This window comes from Triturus cristatus, chromosome 6 (genome assembly GCF_964204655.1).
Source record: "Triturus cristatus chromosome 6, aTriCri1.1, whole genome shotgun sequence".
NCBI lineage: Eukaryota > Metazoa > Chordata > Amphibia > Caudata > Salamandridae > Triturus > Triturus cristatus.
Genome location: NC_140589.1, coordinates 866,602,335 through 866,622,387, shown reverse-complemented (window position 1 = coordinate 866,622,387; position 20,053 = coordinate 866,602,335). Strand labels below are relative to the sequence as shown.

Sequence of the window (20,053 nt, the reverse complement as noted above, 5' to 3'; positions counted from 1 at the left end):
TGTTTATGCACCCACATCATTTAAACATTTGCACTCAATAAACAGGGTTTATTATTATATAAAGATTTTATCCGGCATTGAGTAATGGTTTAGTCAGATTTAGCCATGCCTTAAGTCATGTGTTTTGGACAGAATAAGATACAAACTTTTTTTAATTGACGCACAATTTAAAATAAACTTTTAAATGAAAATATGTGAGCTAAACATTAAAGTTACCATTCTAAGTGAACTATTCTTAAATGAAGCACACCAGAGCCAACCCGAAACCCACAGTGAACTGACCAGTGCAACAAACGTCAGCCTTCAGCTAAGATAGAGGACAAGCCAAGCAATTAGAGGATAGGGAAATGGAAAATAAAACCACCCATGTCAGGAGAGTTCAAGTTGTTTCTTGGAGGGCTGGATCCACGCCACATTTTGAGGATCCACACATTAAGATTAATTTACATAGAGTGAATCACAACTGAACTCATTTATGCAGTCAATGGTTAACCAAAATATCCGTCATGGATCCGACTCTCCAAGATATACTCCGGACACCCGTGACTACAGCATAGGGGAAATGGATAGAGAAATGAACAAGCAAATCATATGGTTTCATTCACTGATGTAACTCAGGAGACTTAGTTAGCCCCGTAAGCCGTGCCCAGCAGCCACATCAAAGCCAGTGTTGTGTGTGTGCAAGATACCTGCAGCCTTCAGGCATTGGGATAATGAGGGGCTGGTTGGGAGGATCACTGTGGCATCGGGGCATCTTCACTGGACGGGGACTGTTCCGCTGAGTACCTGGGTACAAGAGACAGCAGAAAGACATACATTATCCAACTGGAAGCATTTAATTCAGATAGGTCATAAAGAGTACACCAGTTTCTCTTTACAGCGAGCATGGTTTAGAATACAAATACCTTCCCGCCAAAAGAGTTCAATTTTAAAGGGACAAGTCTTGGTGGAGTTCTGGGCCGTTAGTTGATACACAATGATTAATTAATTGGTCTTTTATTATGACTTGATTCAGTGCAGGTAAATGGAGAATATGGCTTTTTTATCCAAGTGAAAAAATATTGCTTTTCTTTGAAAACATGTCAAATTAGAGCAGCTAAAATTAAAAGCTATGTGGGAATTCTGCGTGCCTGTGTAGCACGGTGCGCTGTCATCATTGGTCTCCAAGTAAATACACTGCTGATATGCTGCACCAATCATTATGGTATACATTTTATCCTTGCTTGTTTGCTATTTTCTAATGATTATATTGCATGTTCAAACTACGTAGCTTTTTACTGGCTCTACACGTACGTTTGATCTTGGAGCTAAACTGAACATCTGGCTCAGATTTCCTGGCCAACAGTTCCTGAAGTGTGAATAAGGTGTTCACATTTGATTACAAGCTCTAGCAAAGATAATAGTTCTCCACTTTAGCACATGAGTGCCGGAATGCTGGCGTGGTCGATGCTTGTTTGTAAACTATTGCTGAAAAAAGTTAAAGACAAAAATATTTCAGTATACTGCAGAAAATACAAATTCAAACCTTATGGGTATCTCAAAACTGTAAACCGAATTCAATGTTTCAATATTTATAAAGGCAAGGGTTACGTTTCAAATCCTTTACACTAGGGAAACTCTCAAAGGGACTTAAAAAGAATTAGAATGTGTCAGAATGTAATGGGGAACAAGTACCAAGGTCTAATTTACTTTCCACAGGATCCAGACATTTTTCTGTAGAAGAGTAGTAACAGGGGATCTAATTTATGGACCTCCAAGAGAAATGCCATTCTAAGTGCACCTTCTGCCTCAGACGCAAGCTCAGTGAGTGCAGCAGGTGGCCCGTCTCCCAACACCATAAAAGCCTTTGCAAGACAAACCTTGTGCTTTCACATAATATGTGGAATGCCGTAGATAACACAAAAACAATCCCTATAGCCTGTCTTCAGTCATACCCTAACGTAAATATCTCTCTTGCTGTGCTTTTACAGACTAGCTGGGAGGGTTTGGGAGCAACACAGCATGGGGGTGGGGCTGAGGGAAGCAGCACATGAGAGAGATTTGGAAAACATGTGCAATCTCGTGGAGTGCATGTGTTCCCTAACTGTGAGCAGTGGAAGGATGCAAGTCAGTTAAACAAGAGATCGTAAAGAGGCTATGATCCAGATGAAGGACAAACACAAGAAGAGGATAGCAAGCCATTGAATAAAAAGCAAGCAAAGGAGAGTGACAATAAAACCAACCAGTGATAAGCAATAGGCGGGCTGTAAACCCCATGTTAGGTTTGCCTTAGTAGGCAAGACCAGTGCTTAATTTGAACCAGTGGGGGCTTCCGGCATTCATTTATGAGGCCCAGCATTTATTTATTTCCACTTCAGACAATTCCGAGAGCAAGAGGGGAATCACACATAAGGTAAAGGGGGAGGAAGACAGAAAAACTGGCACAAAGGGAGAAAGCAGGAACCTGCAACAGGGAGATAAAGGGACAGGGAGTGTCTAGTAGTGGATTTGAGACGCATGATGTGGATTCAAGGCTATGCAGCCTTGATAATGAGCGTAACTACATTCAATAGAACTGGACGCGGGCTTCTGAGAGCGGAGCTTTGGGCACCAGCACTCATTCTTTTACAAAGTAAGCACTGGGAGAAACCGTAAAACTAACCACCCCCACAAAATCCCAAAAAAGAAAAAAGCTAAACTGCTTATCTAGCCTCCTCCTGTCTGGCCTCTAAAATCTCAAATTCCCTCACTAATACCATGAGACAAAACTCCTGTCTTTCGGAAAAAACATCAAAACACATTTGTTCAAAAAACCTTCCTGGTCTAGTCCATGCCACTCCTTTCCATTGTAAGATCCTCCCCCGTCCTATCGCTAATGCCCTCCTGACCACATTATTGTTACTTGCTTTCTGTCTCATCAATGTTGTTCTCTATAAAGTGCTCCCTTGTCCTTAAGACTAGATCTGCAATCTATAAAATACCTAAATAATACATATAAATAAATATTCAAACAAAACAGCTGCCCATTCGGACACTACCACTGTCTTAGAATACCCAAATTATGTACAATATTGTTTGAGCTGCCCTGTAATTGAGTCCATCAAAGCTGATTCGGTCACTTTTTTTTCTTCCTCCTGATGCTACTCAGTTTTATTATAATGTATGGGGAAATATATCAAAAGTATCACACAATATCAAGTCCCCTTCAACCCTTGACAAACCTGGGAAACTGTTGCCATGATCAGGTTCACAGGATTAAGTGGAGGCACATTATGACAGCTCAAGAAGCGATATTTGACTCTGAAGTGACTTTTAGATTCTCATCCCTCTAACAGGAATGAGAATAACATTTTACCAACATGTGTTATCTTAAGTCTCTGCTACCTATTCAAGGTATCAACTGACATGGTCACTGAAAGTCTCTCCCTCTCAAAACGTTTGCCACCTTTTACTTGATACTTCCAAACTTCTGCCCATGCCCGCTCATGCTTTTAAATGGCTGTTAAGGTCTTAACTCTTACTCTGGCCTAATGGTTAAGGTCTTAGACTCTTACTCTGGCCTACTGGTTAAGGTCTTAACTCTTACTATTAGCTTAGTGAAAATTAACATTTTACATTTTTGGAGGGCCAATGGTATTCCGACCCTTCACTCATGGCTTGAAGATATGTTCGATGTAGCTTATTTTGAGAAAATGATCGATAAACTAACTGACAATTTGGTTCATTTTTCCCATGTATGGGTTTCTTTTATAGATTTGTGAGTACTTTAATAATATTCTATCCATTTATGGTTAATGGGTTTACACTAAGCACTTTACTTTTGAATGCATCTATTTATTTCTTGTGATCATATATCTATATTTTGTTCTATCAGTCAATCGTTATAATGTTTGCACTCGCATGATAGTATACTTAGAAATTACTCTGCATGTAGCACATTTCTTAGGAAGTATTTTATCATGTTGCTTGTACACTCTGTCCAAGGCTAGGAAAATTGACTGTGATGCCGTTGAATTTGGTTGTCCGGTTGGAGACAACTCTAGACAATCACATCAGCGCTGCACCTTTGACACAGTGCGATTGGGACCATGCTTTTATTATATAAACCGCCTTTGAGCCAAATCCCGGAATTCTGTGCACTGTGACTAAAATGCAGCTCTGCTGACTCTAGCCTTCATCCTGCAAAGGACAGTAGCCTGCTGTACACCAGATCAGCTTACTGATACTTCATACAAAGGTATGGGGGATTGGGTTTCCCCAAGAGATATGGTAGAGGGTACTCCCACTATGCTCTCGATAGTGGAGACAGAATTAGATAGAAGGATAAGTGTGAACATAATTATATAATCACAGAACAATGTTATTATGGTTGAACTGTTTATCTTGTTCACCATTCTTGTAATCCAGGTTGCAATGCTTTGTTTCATCCTAATAATAATTGCAGCTCACGCTTTTTACACAAGAATACAATTGCTTCAATAAATGTTTGAAAAACCAATTTGTATTTTTCTTGTGTCTTCCTTGGGCATACCGGAGTAACAACGAAAGGGTAGATCTGTTTTCCCGATTTTCTTAGGGAATTAGAGTTGTCACGTTCTGAGGTTGCAGATACCATCTGCTACCCTGGGAAGGTTAGGGGTTCAGATGGGGCACTGTGAGCTAGACCAACATACTCAGATGATATGTGTGGACTCAATCCCCATATTCTGACGGTTATGTTGTAATAGAATCTGACAGTTAGCGTATTTACTTCTAAGCACTCTGCCTCAAAAGAAATTTTCAATGAGAACAAATATGATAGTAAGTCTGCTCTGGCTTACAAAACTAGTCACAAACAGACTGTGTTATAAAACATCTTACTGGTTAAGGAACCTGCAAAAGACATCTTTGTGCACCCAGCAATTTCCAGGGTATGATAACATATAGAATCATAGATGGGTAACAATGAATTACACGCATGTTTTCAAGCATGGGTGTCTAAGTGACATCAAAAACCTGAGGTGAAAATATCCCTGAAATTCACTTTTTAGCCATCTATAATTCTGTTATGTATAGCCCCAGGCCAACAATAAAACTGCAATTATTAAAATCTCCTATTCATCTGAGCCCCCTTTGGACAGAGCTGATTTATCAGATATACATAGGTTTCAGGCCTTTGCCTTTCTGGCAGGAAAAGAATAATGATAATGTTCAAGATTTACTGTAACAAGGTGAATGGCACTGACACCTCTCAGCAAATATTTTTCTGCACCATATACAACAGTTCAAGACCAAGAAAACTGTTTGCAGATCCCTTTATTAAAATAATGTTCTTTCAAAGTAATTAAGTATCACATTTCCTCCAAAGCATACGAGTTGTTAACTACCAACATATTCATAAAACCAACCGAGGCAATCGTACTGAAGAATAGAAAAATCACTGTAATAAAAAGACTATCGTTTCTCATTCAAACTACTGTCGTTGTGCACAATGAGGTCTTCTGCAAATCATCGGATTTCAAAAAATGGCCTTTTGTAGTTTTCAGAATGCAGTTTCAAGGGATATACGAATGTCACTGTCTTGAAAATGCCACATTTCTATGCAGAGCGTTTTTCATATCGAAGACTCCTTGCATTAGATCATCCGTACATCAAAGGGTCTACCTGTCTTCACAAATAACATAATCATGCCTTATCAATCCACTTGTTGTAAAATTAGTCATAAATAACTTGAGAGGGGTTTCTTAACTTCTATCTTACTGTTGGTGGGTGTGGTTGACATGTGTGAGAGAATGCCTGGGAGGTTTGATATCACTTGGAGGCCTCACCACTCAATACAATAAAACCTGCTTACTAGCGGAAGACCCTTCGATAGAAAATATATACTACCAGAATAAGACTGATTTGGTATAGATGGTGCTCGCTGATTTAGTATTGATGGTGTTGACAATTACCTAGCTACGTGCAGTTCTGATCCTCTATACTTATAAGCATAAAATGATAGAATCTTGTGTTTGCATTGGAAATATTCCTCACATTTGCTGCTTGCACAAAGTGCATGTTCCTAATGCAAATATGAATCTATCGACATTTGAAAATCACGCTGCTATTAGTTTGTCCTGTTTGCAACAGTTTATATACTTTTCTTTTTTTAAATAGTTTGATAGGAGCTCCCTTCAGAAAAATATATGTTGGACGTAATGAGACAAACAAAATGGTTACTCGAGGTAATGTACCTCAAAATACTGCATTTGGAGAGAAAAGACAAAAGAGTGTGCATTGTAAAGCAATTTGATACCTTTATCTTCAGCTCGGGCTGGCCTAGCCTTAAGCAATATCTCGGTGAAGAAAGTGCCTCCCTTATTGCACAGTGAATATTCCAACTCCATGATAATGCATAATGAATGACAATTGACTTGCACACAGCCGATGCTACTACTACTACAATGCTGACATTACTTCAATACTTTACTCACCAATGTTTCAGATCAATTTCTAATCTTTCGCGCTGACATGTGAATAAGGCTCTCTTATCAATATTCAGAAAAAGTTTATTAAAAAGAAAAGGGACGGGTGCAAACTTACCAAGGTACAAACCAGTGATAGGACTGTGTGGTTTCCCGATCACATGCCCAATGCATTCATTCATCAAGGCTTGTAAACTCTGCAAAACAGACAAAGAGAAAAGAAAATCGAGTGAGAAAAATATCACTTTGAAACTGGGGATAGCAAATGATCCTGGAGTTGCGAAGCAGATGGAAGTGGAGGATACAACAGGTGCTGTCTGCCGTCAAGACTGTACGGCATGTTCCACACTAGCTCCTACAGTTATTATTTATTCTGGCAACATACAATCAACGCCTTTTTTCCGACCAGATGCAGCATTATAAATTCTATTTACATCCCACATGAAAATTAAATCTGAAACAAGCATTCAGGGTGCCTTCGAGAGTAAAGACGGCCGACTGTGTTGTATACGTTTAGATTGTGCAGGGATTTTATAGTATGTTACACAATATTTGTCCAGTGCAGTGTTCACAAATAAATTGATACAGACTTTTGTCTGTGGTTGCATTTCGTCCAGAGAGGGGTTCCAATTGAGGAAATCCATTCCCAAACAACATTGGGTGTATGAGGGCGAATTGAAGGGGGTAGCTTGTGATAAATTGATGCGTCTATCATGGGTGGAGCATGGTCATTTCAACCCTCCAGCAAGGCCCAATGCACATGTGGAGAGTGTAGTGGGTTGTTTCTGTATGATGGTACACTGTAGGGGCTTGCGTCTTGAAGTCCTTCACCTAGACCACTTATCTGACCTTGGATGGCATTACATTTATTCAAGTTGAACTATAAATGTGTGGTACTATACTTTCCTTCAACAGCAACCATGTCTTGCTGTCTGTCTGAAATATGCCTGCCCAGGCACAAATCTTTGGAGTTCTTTCAGCACATTCATGATAATGGAAGCCTTTATTACCAACACGGCTGCTGCTGCACAAGTCCCACACATTTTTGTAAGATACACTCACAGATACCATTCAACACATCCAAACGGTATTGAACTCATTAGTGTTCACTAGATGATCTATTGTATGTTTCTATTTACCCTCAGACATTACTTTTTCACGCCTGTATACAAGGTCATACATTTTGACGTCCAACACTGCACAGTTTGCTCAGGCATACCATCACGAAGGCAGCTGTCTCGCCAAAAGCTGGACCCTATTCATACTGGTATTGGTTGTCAAAGCAGCAAACAGTCTAGCTTTAAATTACCTCTCTGACTTGATACCTACATATAAACCTCCCTGAAACCTAGGATTCACCAAACAGAACCTTTTAGTCACACCCAAGTCACCATGGGCTACCTCCAAGTTCTGGTCCTTGGAACTTATAGGACCTCTACACTCGAACTCCTACCACCGGACATCCATGCTAACTCCCCTCTCTACAAGAGTTCAAAACAGTACTGAAGGAACATCTACTGCACCTCGGAAGACGAGAATGATTACTCTCCCAGATTGCTGTAATTATGAACATTTCATGTCTGTTTAGTACATTAGTTTGAAATTTGTGCTGGTCTTCGCCAATCACAACCATACAACTGGCTTAACTAATCCATACAACAACTGCTGTTTACCTAAAATATATTAAGCCCACACGTCTTACTGTTCTAGTGTACCAAGATCATGCTACCGAAAACTTATCTGATCGAAACGTTAAAACTGCTAAATCAATAAATAAACTAACAGAATTACTGAGGCCCCTCCCTGTCGGTTCGAATGTTAAATAATCGTTGTCTCTTACAACTGCGTGAGTGACTGCAATTTCTACCACTTATGTGCTGATGCGAAATCTGCACCTTCAGCCAAAGTGTGGGAATGGAGTGAGACTGCAGTGAAGAAGACTACCAATATTAGGACAAACAGTTATTCAATACCTTAGCATTCTATTTCAACAAGCAAGGGCAAGGCCAATAAAGTTCACCCTTTGACTAATCGGCTTTGCCGATTGTATGCAGCATCAGACAAAATAAAGTAGTAAGGCAGTCTCTGATAGCTCTTCGCTACTTAATCTAGAATGGGAAAAACATAAGAGTGCTATGTGAAATAAAAATGCAGAAATGTATAGTTCTGCTAACCAAGATGGTTCACCCTTTGCCCGACATCACCAAGTATGTTATGCGGTCCCAATTGTTCAGCCGCAGCTGATGAATGCAGCTCTCCGGTGTGATAGCGTGCAATAGAACAATTTTATTGCTCCTTTGTGCATGTGACTTTACCAGATCAAGTTATATTGATGCAAGTGTTCTAAAAAAGCCAAAATTAAAAAAGTTCAACAAATGAGAATGCAAAGTAAGATGCCGCATGAATCCATCGCCTACCTCCCTACCACACACACACGCACATACAGCAGTGACCAAAACATGAAAAGACAGCATACACCTAACCCTACAACGCTTTCTCAATTTTGTCGGTTCAGCTCAAAACATTTGGAACTTTCCAAAAGCGTTTCATGTAACTGAACCCACAAGCCAGAAATCATGAGCTGACAAAACACACATTGCCAAGATGACCTCACTGCTGCAGCATATGTAACCAAGCATCTCACGTTACAAATATTTTGAAATCCAGTTATGAGAGCATGTGACTTTTGGTGCACTGAAAACAGTGCTGGGTATTCCCAGCGAGCCATTTGAGAAAGATTTATGTTTACTGGAGAGCATGTGTGTTTTTGAATATATTTATGTGGGCCCCACCTGAATAAATCATCGAGTAAAGAGCTAGAGGTATTCCACATAGGAAACAAATCTGTTACAGTGCTCGAAGGAGAAATTACTTTAATTGTAAATGCAGGCATGGTCGCCTATGTAACATAATGGGACAGTAGAGGGCTCTCCACGCACTCTTTGACCCTTGATGACATCACAGTGTAGATCCAGTGTCCTACCCAAAACCCATAAACAAAGAATTGTATTTGCTGCCGAGAGGCTAGTGTAAGGAAAAACAGTGGAGTACCATCTGCTACCCCTAAAAGGTGCCCGATTGCAGATTATAGCAGGGGAAACTATTCTGGGTCAAAATAACTACCCTTACTGAAGGGCAGATGTGGCCTAGCGGTTAGAGATACTGGCCTTGGACCTGGGGAACCAGACTCGAGTTCCAGTCCCCGCTCAACATCCTGTGTTATTCGACAAATTACTTAATCTCCCAGCGTCTAAAAATGGGTAATGTAACCTGGTTCTGTTTCATCAAGGCCAAATTAAAGCTGTATAAAATTGGAAGAATGTTTTCGGCAACGAGTTCTCTGAACCCACAAACTTATTTCCATTCATCTTTCATTAACTCTCCCATGACTCCATGAGGGATGTCAAGCATTGTAACGGTCACCGCATAAATGAGTCCAATCTGCCGCCAGGAAGTATGCTGGGTATTTCCGGTGTTGTTATGATATTAGAACCTGTATTACGTTTTCAAATCTGGACCGTTTTGGGATTCACAACTGTGCCCACGTACTAAAATCAAAACAATCAATAGGATCATAACTGACAGTACATTTCTGGGCTAGCTGAGAAGGCGTTTAATCAGCTCTGGAAAGACACAAAGTGAGCAGGGGGGATCCGGTTGCTAGAGTGAGCCTGCCCCGGTCTTGGGTCAAAAGGAAGTGCCCCTGCGTCGCGATGCATCACTTCCCGTATAATTAAGACAAAGCGCGCGCCCTTTCAAGGTGGCGAGTGTAAGCAGCTGGAGGCCCGTGGTTTGGGGTATTCTGGGAGTTTATTCACCAGAGCCTGGCTTTTCTCTCCCCTGGGTTTTGAATGAGACATCACATTCGGATGAAAAGGCCCTCTCTGAAAGGGAACTATAAATCAAAACCTCTTTACAACCAGGGGCGCAGTGGGGCCTCCCCACGGAGTGGAGCCCGCAGATCTGCATCAGAATGGCACGTAGCACGAGGCAATTAACCCCGCTGGGGACATTTAAATACTGGCCATTTTCTGAAGCAGGAGCGATACATTCCCGCGGTAATCTACCTGCCATACTTGCGAACCACTGAAGACACTTCATCCAGAGATTGCTTCCCAGAAGCTGTGAGTATGCACATTTTCACAGAGGGAACATCCGCTTCCTAGCTTTATTGACTCCAAGGAATAACTCAGAATATCTGAAAGTAACGGGGCGGCTTCACTTTAAATGATAAGCCCATCGGTGTGCGATTTCATTGTAGGTTTTAATCCCCTGCATTTTACGCTTGGAGGAAGACTCTTGTGCTTAACAGACCATCGGACTAATGTTTACTTTTCAGTCAGCTTCACTGAGGATTGGTTATTTATCCTATAGATTTTGCTTATTGCATCATTAAGAATGCTAAGCAATCACTCCTTGAACTTCTTTATTCTGTGGTCTAAGTTCCAACATATTTAAGATAGACTTCCTTTTGGCAGTCACAAACACATTTAAATGGACTTTGTCTTTAGATTCATTAATGCTAAGCTAAAAGAAAAAAAAACAGGCATTCAGTGATAAAGTGCATCCACTACTCACCATTGCACGTTCAAGACTGGGTGGACAATGTGCCTGAGAGACGGCGGTGTGTCTGCACATAAAGGTCAAGAATACTGCACATATACTGACTGCACATTACTCACTACCAAAATACTGTTAAGAAAAGCACATATAGAGGAGTTGGCCTAACGGCTAGAGCGGTCGACCTCGAATCTGGGGACTGGGTTCGAGCCTCGGCAATGACGCTGAACATCCTGTGATTCTGGGCAAATCACTTAATCTCCCCGTGCCTAACAAACAAAAAATGAATGTGTCCTAATGGAATGCAACTGGCGCTACGTAAAGCGCTTTGATACCCGATTCAGGTCAAGTTCGCGCTATATAAAACTTCGTTAAAAAAAAATATATATATATAGGAAAGTATAGATTTGTTATTCTTAACTCTACGTATAATTACTTTGATGGTATGCTGGTACAGACCAGAAAATCGAAGAATATTTTTCACCATGAGTGTTTAGGAAAAATGGGCATGGCATTGGCAAGAGGGTGGAGCCATGGCGAGAGGGACTTGCTATCCTCTCGCACAGCAATAAGGAACTTACCTAGGCACACTTCTGAAGTCCTCGGGAGGTTTGAATTGGAGCCAAACTGTGTCGAGCATTCAGAACTGAGCTGAGAACCAATTCTGTGCACGCGTTTCTAGCTCACCTCCTGATTGTGCTGCTTTACTGTGTGATGAGGCATCTAACAGTGAGCCACATGGTGTGGTTGAGAATACTGAAGCCCGAATATGGACAAGTCAAAATATCAAGACCCGAATATTGAGAGACAAAATATGGGAACGTAGGTTTGTAAAGATTCTCTATTCTTAACTCCACATATACACACCATACATATATATACATATATATATCTATATATTCCACAGGAAAGCAAATTTCGTGAAAGAAATGACAAGAGGCCACTCGGTCAGTTGAAGCAGTTTATTCTCGGTACAGCAAACAAGGACGACGCTTTTCGACCACGAGAATAAACTGCTTCAACTGACCGAGTGGGCTCATGTGATTTCTTTCACGAAATTCACTTTCCTGTGGAATATTACGGCAGCGGTGTCCACAAACGAAGGCCCGACTCGAAAGGAAGGGTGCTCTGTGTTCCTCCCGACGTTCGATATATATAAATATATGTATATATGTATACATACATCTATATGTAGTTAGGACCATGTTTCTATGGAAAAGGAGTTTTAACTTGCCTATATATATGGATTGTTCCACGTATCTTCACAAAAGTTTCCGAAAAAAGTGTCATAGTGAGTCTTTTTGTGCATGTAAAGTTTCAGGTAATCCGTCAAGTGGGTGCCAAAAAAAAAGGGGGAGGGGGTGGTCGAAATAAATACGATTTCCCATGTTACTTCCATTAGAAGCTTTGAACACTACAGCCCAAACAGGTGGATGGAATTACACCACTTTTGGCAGGACGGTAGATTTTGGTTCGCAGATCACGCTTGAGAACAAACTCAATTTTCAGGTATGTGACTAACATTTAATTTGGAAAAAAGAAATATTGAAAAGGTGTATGTGAGAATGTTATAGGAGAGTATCAAATATGGTTGAGAAAATATTGGAACTATATGAGGTGATGCATAAGTGGTTTTGTGAATGGCTTTGTATGTTTAATAGCAGGTGAGTAAGACGCTTTATGAGTGAATGAAAATGTGACAGTTTGTCTGGTTTGCAGACTAGGTGGGTAAGAAGTTGGTTCACAAACTGTTGCTTTGAATTAGAATCTTGTACATTTGCTCCTTAATACATTGTGTAATTGATAGTAAAAACAACTGTAGATTAAGAGTTAAACTTTTAGTAAGCAAGGCATTAGAAGATGGGAAAATATTTGCATGAGTATATAGGATGTGCTGTACTCAAAGTGTGTTTTTCTTTGAATTCCTGGTGTTGCAGTTCTGTTACACTGCTGTGTCAGACAGCTACAGAAGCACTTATATATTCAGTCACTTACTCAGAAACTACTTGTCCTGCAGCAGATTCAAACATAGTTGTAGTCACATCTATATTGCTCTCTTTTCCGTAAGACAAGGCACTGAGGTGCTTGTTTATACCCACTTACATAGATATTTTGTCATGGAGATACAAAAATAGACAGTCATATACCAGCGCATTTACTGAAATGTCTCCTGGCACTGCTACAGGTGTACTCCTACAATTTCTCAGATATGTTGGCAAGTACTGACACAACCTTCACAATCATGTAGAGAAATACTCTTTCAAAAATGGATGATACTTGGTAGTACAGGTCCTGTGTGTGCTCTTTCACTTGTAGCTTGATTTGCCATGTACACGCTATTAGTTTAGTCTTAAATCCAAGTTTCAGTATGCACAATTCACATGTGAGAGAGGCTGGAGGTGTGCTATAAAGCATGCTGGGTTGTGATTAAAAGATGCACTTTTCAGTTCACTAAGTTACATGTGCACTTGCATCCCCCAATGCCAAGTATTACAAGGAGTAGGCCATCCCAAAAGCAACTGACATACGTGTTCAGAAAAACATAAAGCCTCTGTTTCAACTATTGAGACCGCTACAGAAGAATGTATAGATTTAGTCACTTACTAGAAACTATTAATACATGCAGCAGACTCAAAGGTAGTTGCAGTCACACTTCCGTAGCTCTGTATTGCCTAACACAGGTACTGAAGTATTTCTGCCCCCACTTACATACACATTTAGACAGACATTGAGGCATCATAGCAGGCAGTTACATCCCAGAACATTTACTTAAACATCTCATTGCACTAATAGAGGTGTACTGCTACACTCTTCCAGATATGTAGGCAAGTACTGACACAATCTTCTCAACCATGCAGAGAAATAGTATTTCAAAATGGGTGATGCTTACTAGTGCGGACCCTGTCTGTTCACTTTCACTGCAAACTTAACTCGGCATGTTATAGGTGTTTTTGAAGTGTCAAACTCACGTTTTAGTGACTATAACACACTTCTAAGATATGTTGTACATATGCCATAAAGGATACTGTTTTGTGTTTAAGAGATTGACAGATGTCATTTTGAATTGAATAAGTTACTTGAGCACTTGTAGGCCCCTAAGCAAAGTACTACATAGAGTACGCACCCCTAAAGCCACTGATATACATGTTTACAAACGCATAGACCCTCAATGCAGCCTAATCAGACAGCTACAGAAGCACGTATACATTCAGCACTTACTAGAAACTACTTTTGGATGCCGCAGTCACAATGGTAGTTGCAATCACATGTTCATAGCTCTCTATTCCTTTACAGAGGCTCAGAGGTATTTGTGCAGCCACTTACGACATTTAGACAATCTAGAGCTACCAAAACACACAGTCAGATACCAGCACATTTACTTAAGCATCTTATGGCACTCATACAGGTGCACTGCTACACTCAATTACATATGTAGGAAAGTACTGACCCAACCTTCTGAACCATGCAGAGAAATAGTTTGTGAATCGTGCGTGGTGGCTACTAGTGCAGATCTTGACAGTATTCTTACACCAAGCTACACTTGGCATGTTGTAGGTCTTTTTCAAGTATCAAACCCACACTAATTGAGATACTCACACACTCGGTCACACATCCACTGAGGCCCTCTTGCAATAAACTCACACACTCATTTTCAAAGGTTACAGGTTGGAAATAGAATTTTAAAAACCTTACGAATTTACTGAAAAAACAAAGGTTACAGGGACGTTCTAGTTAGGAAATCGTATTTTTTAAAAAACGTAGAAATTCACTGAAAAAAAACAAAGGTTACAAGGACGTTCTAGTTAGGAAATAGAATTTAAAAAAATTAGAAATTCACTGAAAAAAAACAAAGGTTATAGGAACGTTATATTTAGGCCCACATTTCACTCATACAAAAACAGTGAAATTTAGCAGTTATATTTACCTGAGCTAACTAGAACTTACGCCCCCGCAATGCACTGCTTATGACCTCACATATTACATCACTTATGACATGGTCAGTGACATCACTGATGACATCATCCACAGAACCACTCACACAAATCCACACCCCTATACAACCTCGTGGAGAAAGGGGGCTGGGCCTCCAACCAGCACTCAGGAATTACGCTGCGTAAGACTTCTTGGCTCCCAAGTTCCCTCAGGAGTAAAGTGGACTGCACCCCCCAACCAGTGCTGCGCCAGGAGGCATGTTTTAAGAGTGGTGGAGAAAGGAGGCGTGGCCTCCGAAAACCTCTTAGCAATCCCACTGTGTGGGACTTACTGGAGGTAATAGGAGGGGTAGTTGGCCCCCAAGGACATCCTTGGGGGCCAACTACCTCTCCTGTTACCTTCAGTCAGTCCCACACAGCAAGATTGCTGAGTTCTGATACCAGGCCACCCCCCCTTTGTCCGCCACTCTACAAATGTGCTTCCTGGTGCGTTCTTGGTTGGGAATGAACTCCCCTTAGCTGCTGGGGGTCCTTAGGGGCCAACTAGCCTACCTGTTACCTCCAGTAAGACCCACACAGTGGGATTGCTGAGAGGTGTTCGCAGGCCATGCTCCCTTTCTCCACCACTATGTGAACGCGCCTCCTGGCACGCTCTTGGTTGGGGGATGGCGGTCCCCAGGGCCATGGAGGGCTCCTGGAGGGGCGCTGAATGGCCCCCCTTCCATTTTCTCTGTAGCCCCGAGGAGGTGATGGTCCCCGAGACCGGAACGGACTCCCCGCCTTTACTTGATTTGTGCCCCCGGGGAGGTGGCGGTCCACGGGGCAGCAGGGGGGGTGCGTGCCCCTCGCATTTTAATGTAAATAGCCCCAGGGAGGCGCAGTCCCAAAGGCTTCATGAGGGGGCAGGAGCCCCCCTATCCATTCATTTTAAAAAGAAAGGCCGGGGGAGGTAGCGGTCCCCGGGGCTGCAGGGGGGGCTGCGTTGCTCCCCGCATACAATCTATGAGCTCCAAGGAGGTGGTGGTCCCCGGGGCATGCGCACGGGCCCCCGTATCTCATTTGTCATTGCCCCCGGGACCTGGCCCACTCGGGGGCTTAAAGAAAACTGTTTTTTAAAAACATTTTCAGCCGGATTTGCAGATCCAGTGCGATTCCCGCCCCTCCAGGCCTAGGGGGTCTGGGTGTTTCTGCCCTGCCCCCTTTTCTTAATTTTTAACGTTTTTTTACCTTTTTCCTTGTGACTCGGTTCACAAGATGCCTGATGGCTGCCAACTCTTCCTGGTTTGAAGTGTTGGCAGCCAATCAGATCTCAGGCACTTGACCGGGAGGGTTCGTGGATCCTCCGCAGCCATATTTGTATATCTGAGAATTGCTTACATTTCTCAGGAACTACTGAACGGATGTACACCATTTAACAAAAAGAGTGCACTTTGGACCAAGAACTACCTTTCTGCCAAATTTGGTGTAATTCCGTTCAGCAGTTCGGGCTGTAGCTGCGTCAACAGTTTCCTATGGAAATTAACTTGGAGAAAAAGCATTTTGGGACTCCCCTATTTCTCGGCCCCCCACTTGACGAATCACCGAGAAACTTTCAACACAGCAGCTGACCTGACTGCCCCATTAGTTTTGAAGATTTCACGAAGATTCATCAAACCACGCCAAAGATATTGGCAAATCAAAAAACTTTTATCCTATGGAAACTAGGTTGTAACTATAACTACCTACTGGCAACCGCCAGTAGGTAATATTATATATATAGTGATCAAGGCGGTACGCCGCTGAAACGCGTCTAGGTTGTTGTATGGATTAAAACCTCTTTATTGTCATCAGTTCACGGAGTCAGTGCCTGTCTGTTCGCCTCCGTCAGGATTGGAATACAATATATGTGTGTGTGTGGGTGTGTGGGTGTGTGTATATATATATATACATACACACACACATACATATACGGTATGTAGATGTAGAGTTAAGAATAGTATACCCATACCTCCCTCTGTGCACTTACCTTTTCAACATTTTATCCCTCACTATTATGGTCACAATATTGTGATTAGCGATATTTTGGCTTCAATTTTCCCTACCACAATCTCTTACATGACGGCACCATGTGAGTTGGCAGGCGTACTGGTAGTTAATATTGTGGGGTCGATGTATCTACCGCTTACACACAAATTAAATGCCATTTTATAGCACAACACCCAGGATTCATGAGACTGTATCCGGTATATGATTAATAAAAACCAACAGTTAATTGTTTGAATGTGTGCTGGTGGGAAAGGGCTGGAAAGAATACATGGTACACAAATGCCTTCTGGCAAATGGAAATGCAAACTCATTGCATACAACAACATTTCTAAGACAAAAATATCCTAGCACATTTGGCCACCTTGCCTTTATGCTGAACAAACGGATGAGTTAATGCAGAAATCATTTCCATACCAAAAACTCATCTTCGGGCAGAGCTGAAATGAAAGCCGGCTCTATTGCTTGGAGATAATCAAAACCTTGCGTCGCCCACCTGCCAAAAACAAAAGAAAATGTTTAGTATATGAACCAAATGCAGGGAGATGCTGGTGGGGCATTGATGTCAAACTGGGAAAGCCCTTAAAATGATTTTTCTGATAAACAACAAGATAGAAGCAGCACAGGCTGGTTGTCAAATAACGAGTGCCTGAATTTTTCCAATACGGTGCATTTACCTAACAAGTCAAGAGTCAAAATGCTTGCATACCAGAGTCAAAGGAACTTTGGCAAGAGAGTGGAAAACAAGGTTTCATTGTAGCACAAAAATGGGGATCAATTAAGTGGGACAGGCAAATATACTGAACACTAGTAGTTCTAAAATATGCTTTTAACTCTGCAGGCCATGGCCTGGCATCAAAAGTAACATTTCAAACCACGCAGTTGATACAGTAACACAAAAGTGCACAAAGTAACACACTTCAGTGTAGAGTAACACGAGTGTATAAGTATCAACACAATTGCGTGTGTTCAAGAGGGTCTCTGCTTGTAAACATGAGTTAAACAATGAGCAATCCAACCAGGATGATGCAAGAACCTGCAACACACAAAGTAAGCACATTAGGTCATTTTCCTCTTTGCCCCAAATAACCAGAACAGTGAATCAACAGACCTTTGACAGCCCTTTTAAATGACACAAAAATACACCAATGTCGGATCAAACAAGAGAAACAACACATAGCTGTTCAAAACCAGTCGGGCTAAAAAGAGAAATAAAATTGAAACAGCTAAAATCTTTGAGATCACAGGTTAACCCCTTCAAGGCTGTATTTCTTTTGTGTTTTTAATGCATGAAAAAGCAGCTGTGAAAAGGGCATTCGGAACAAAAAATGTTTTTTAAGAAGTCATTCAAAAATACTAGCACAATTGCCCCTGCCTTTTAATTCCCATATTAATTAGCTAGTAGGCAAGTGTGTGTAAAACATGGAGACCTCTTTCAAAAATATCTTTGTGATGATTGCTATGCTCTACGACTGTGTAATTCAGTTCACAGGGTTCTGATTAGAGGAGTGCAAAATATTTACTTTCACGTAATTACGCAATATTTTGACAAAATTACACAAAATACAAATATGTCATTCTGTCCTTCATTTTACCGCGAAATATGTTGTGTCAATTTTTGATAAAAGCACAGCAAACAAGAGCCAGACCTGTTTTGTTCTTAATGGTAAAATTTCACAATAAATGTTTATTGCGACTGACGTAACTAGGTCAGGTGTGTAATGGAGCGATTTAACATAACAAGCCTAGGCCTACTTCTGATTCGACTCTGGCTTTCAGTTGCACTTAAACCTCATACATGGATTTGGATGTTTTATTAAAGTTTACCAAATTTAGCAATTCATCAATTCAAAGAGTCAAGTAACCGAAAGATATACGAGTTACTCGCTACAGTGACTCTTATGCCTCCATAGCCAATGCCCCACTCTTCTTTGACTCATAGAACATCCAAAGACACAGAAAAGAGGGTCCGTAAGCATAAGAAACTACAACCAAATTACAATATTTCTGGTCATCTGTCAAGTCTAATGTTAATCAGTTAACAACGAAAGATACCATAAAAGGCGTTGCCTCTGAACTGGATGGAACGGATTCTTAAGATCCTGAAAACCATGCTTTACTAGGATGTTTTGCAGGGAAAACAATGAAAATAATTTCTGTAGGCCATTTGACTGAAATATATGCCCTATCGATCTCCACCTGAAATCTTGATCACGTGGGAGAGAAAAACATCAACAGCATATCATGTAATGCACAAGACAGGACAATCATGGCCTTCTCCAAAGCCAGTGGCAAACCCTAGCCACTTGTTTTTATTTTAGGCCATTATTCTAGCAGTCTACATAAAAAACATTTTATCGTCCAAATGGCCTAAATGACTAGAGGTGAGATTCTTACACTCAAGGTTTAAAAACGTACACATGGAAGGCAGGGGAGGACTAGGCTCTTAGTTCGAAGATTCTTAGTTGAAGGATATCTCATCTCGCCTTAAGGTGGTAAGGGCTTCCATCACCAGAGGGATCCAGTTGAAGAACAAATATCAGTAATGCCACTAAACCGACACAAAGATTTTGAAGATGCCTGGATGACTATTCCAACTTAACAATATGTGACTCAGAGGAATGATTTCAATAGAGAGATCTGCACTGACCAGTGCAGAGCAGCACATACCTAGGTTCAAAGGTTTCCCTTTCATCCAGTGTGTAAAATAAACATATTACCAGTTTTTAAAGAATGCAAGAGATCCTTTGCCAGACACTCTCCCAATGCCTGATTTGGAATGCAATCTAAGTGTCTGACAGAGACTTCTGCCAGAGACCCCTAAGTTCTGACCTTGTAGCCAACTGCAAAATCCAGTTTCTGGGCAAGATACCTCCTGTCTGCTAAGGCAGTGGGTTCCAAACGTTTGACTCCAGAGGACCCCTATAGAGTCCCTTCCGGACGTGGGGGACCCCCCCAAGCAATTTTTAGGATTTAAATTTCAAACATTAAAACAGTAATTCAAAGAAAATAAACACGTGTGCACATCAAACAAATACTGAAATTACTAAAGATTTTACTATTTTATATTTAAAAAAATAGCAAAAACTGAAAAGTACTTGATGGGAAGATTGG

General features: G+C 41.2%; 1 protein-coding gene across 4 annotated transcripts in view; it reads right to left on the bottom strand.

The window, feature by feature from the left end:
- MAP3K4 (mitogen-activated protein kinase kinase kinase 4) overlaps positions 1–20,053 on the bottom strand; it is a 483,141-nt gene that overhangs the window by 97,553 nt on the left and 365,535 nt on the right. For all 4 annotated transcript variants that reach the window (XM_085611454.1, XM_085611451.1, XM_085611452.1 and 1 more), the window contains exons 14-16: positions 17,357–17,435; positions 6,544–6,622; positions 690–786 (exon numbers count right to left, since the gene is read on the bottom strand). In XM_085611454.1, coding sequence (XP_085467580.1) covers positions 690–786; positions 6,544–6,622; positions 17,357–17,435 — 255 coding nt within the window. The remainder of the gene's footprint in view (positions 1–689; positions 787–6,543; positions 6,623–17,356; positions 17,436–20,053) is intronic.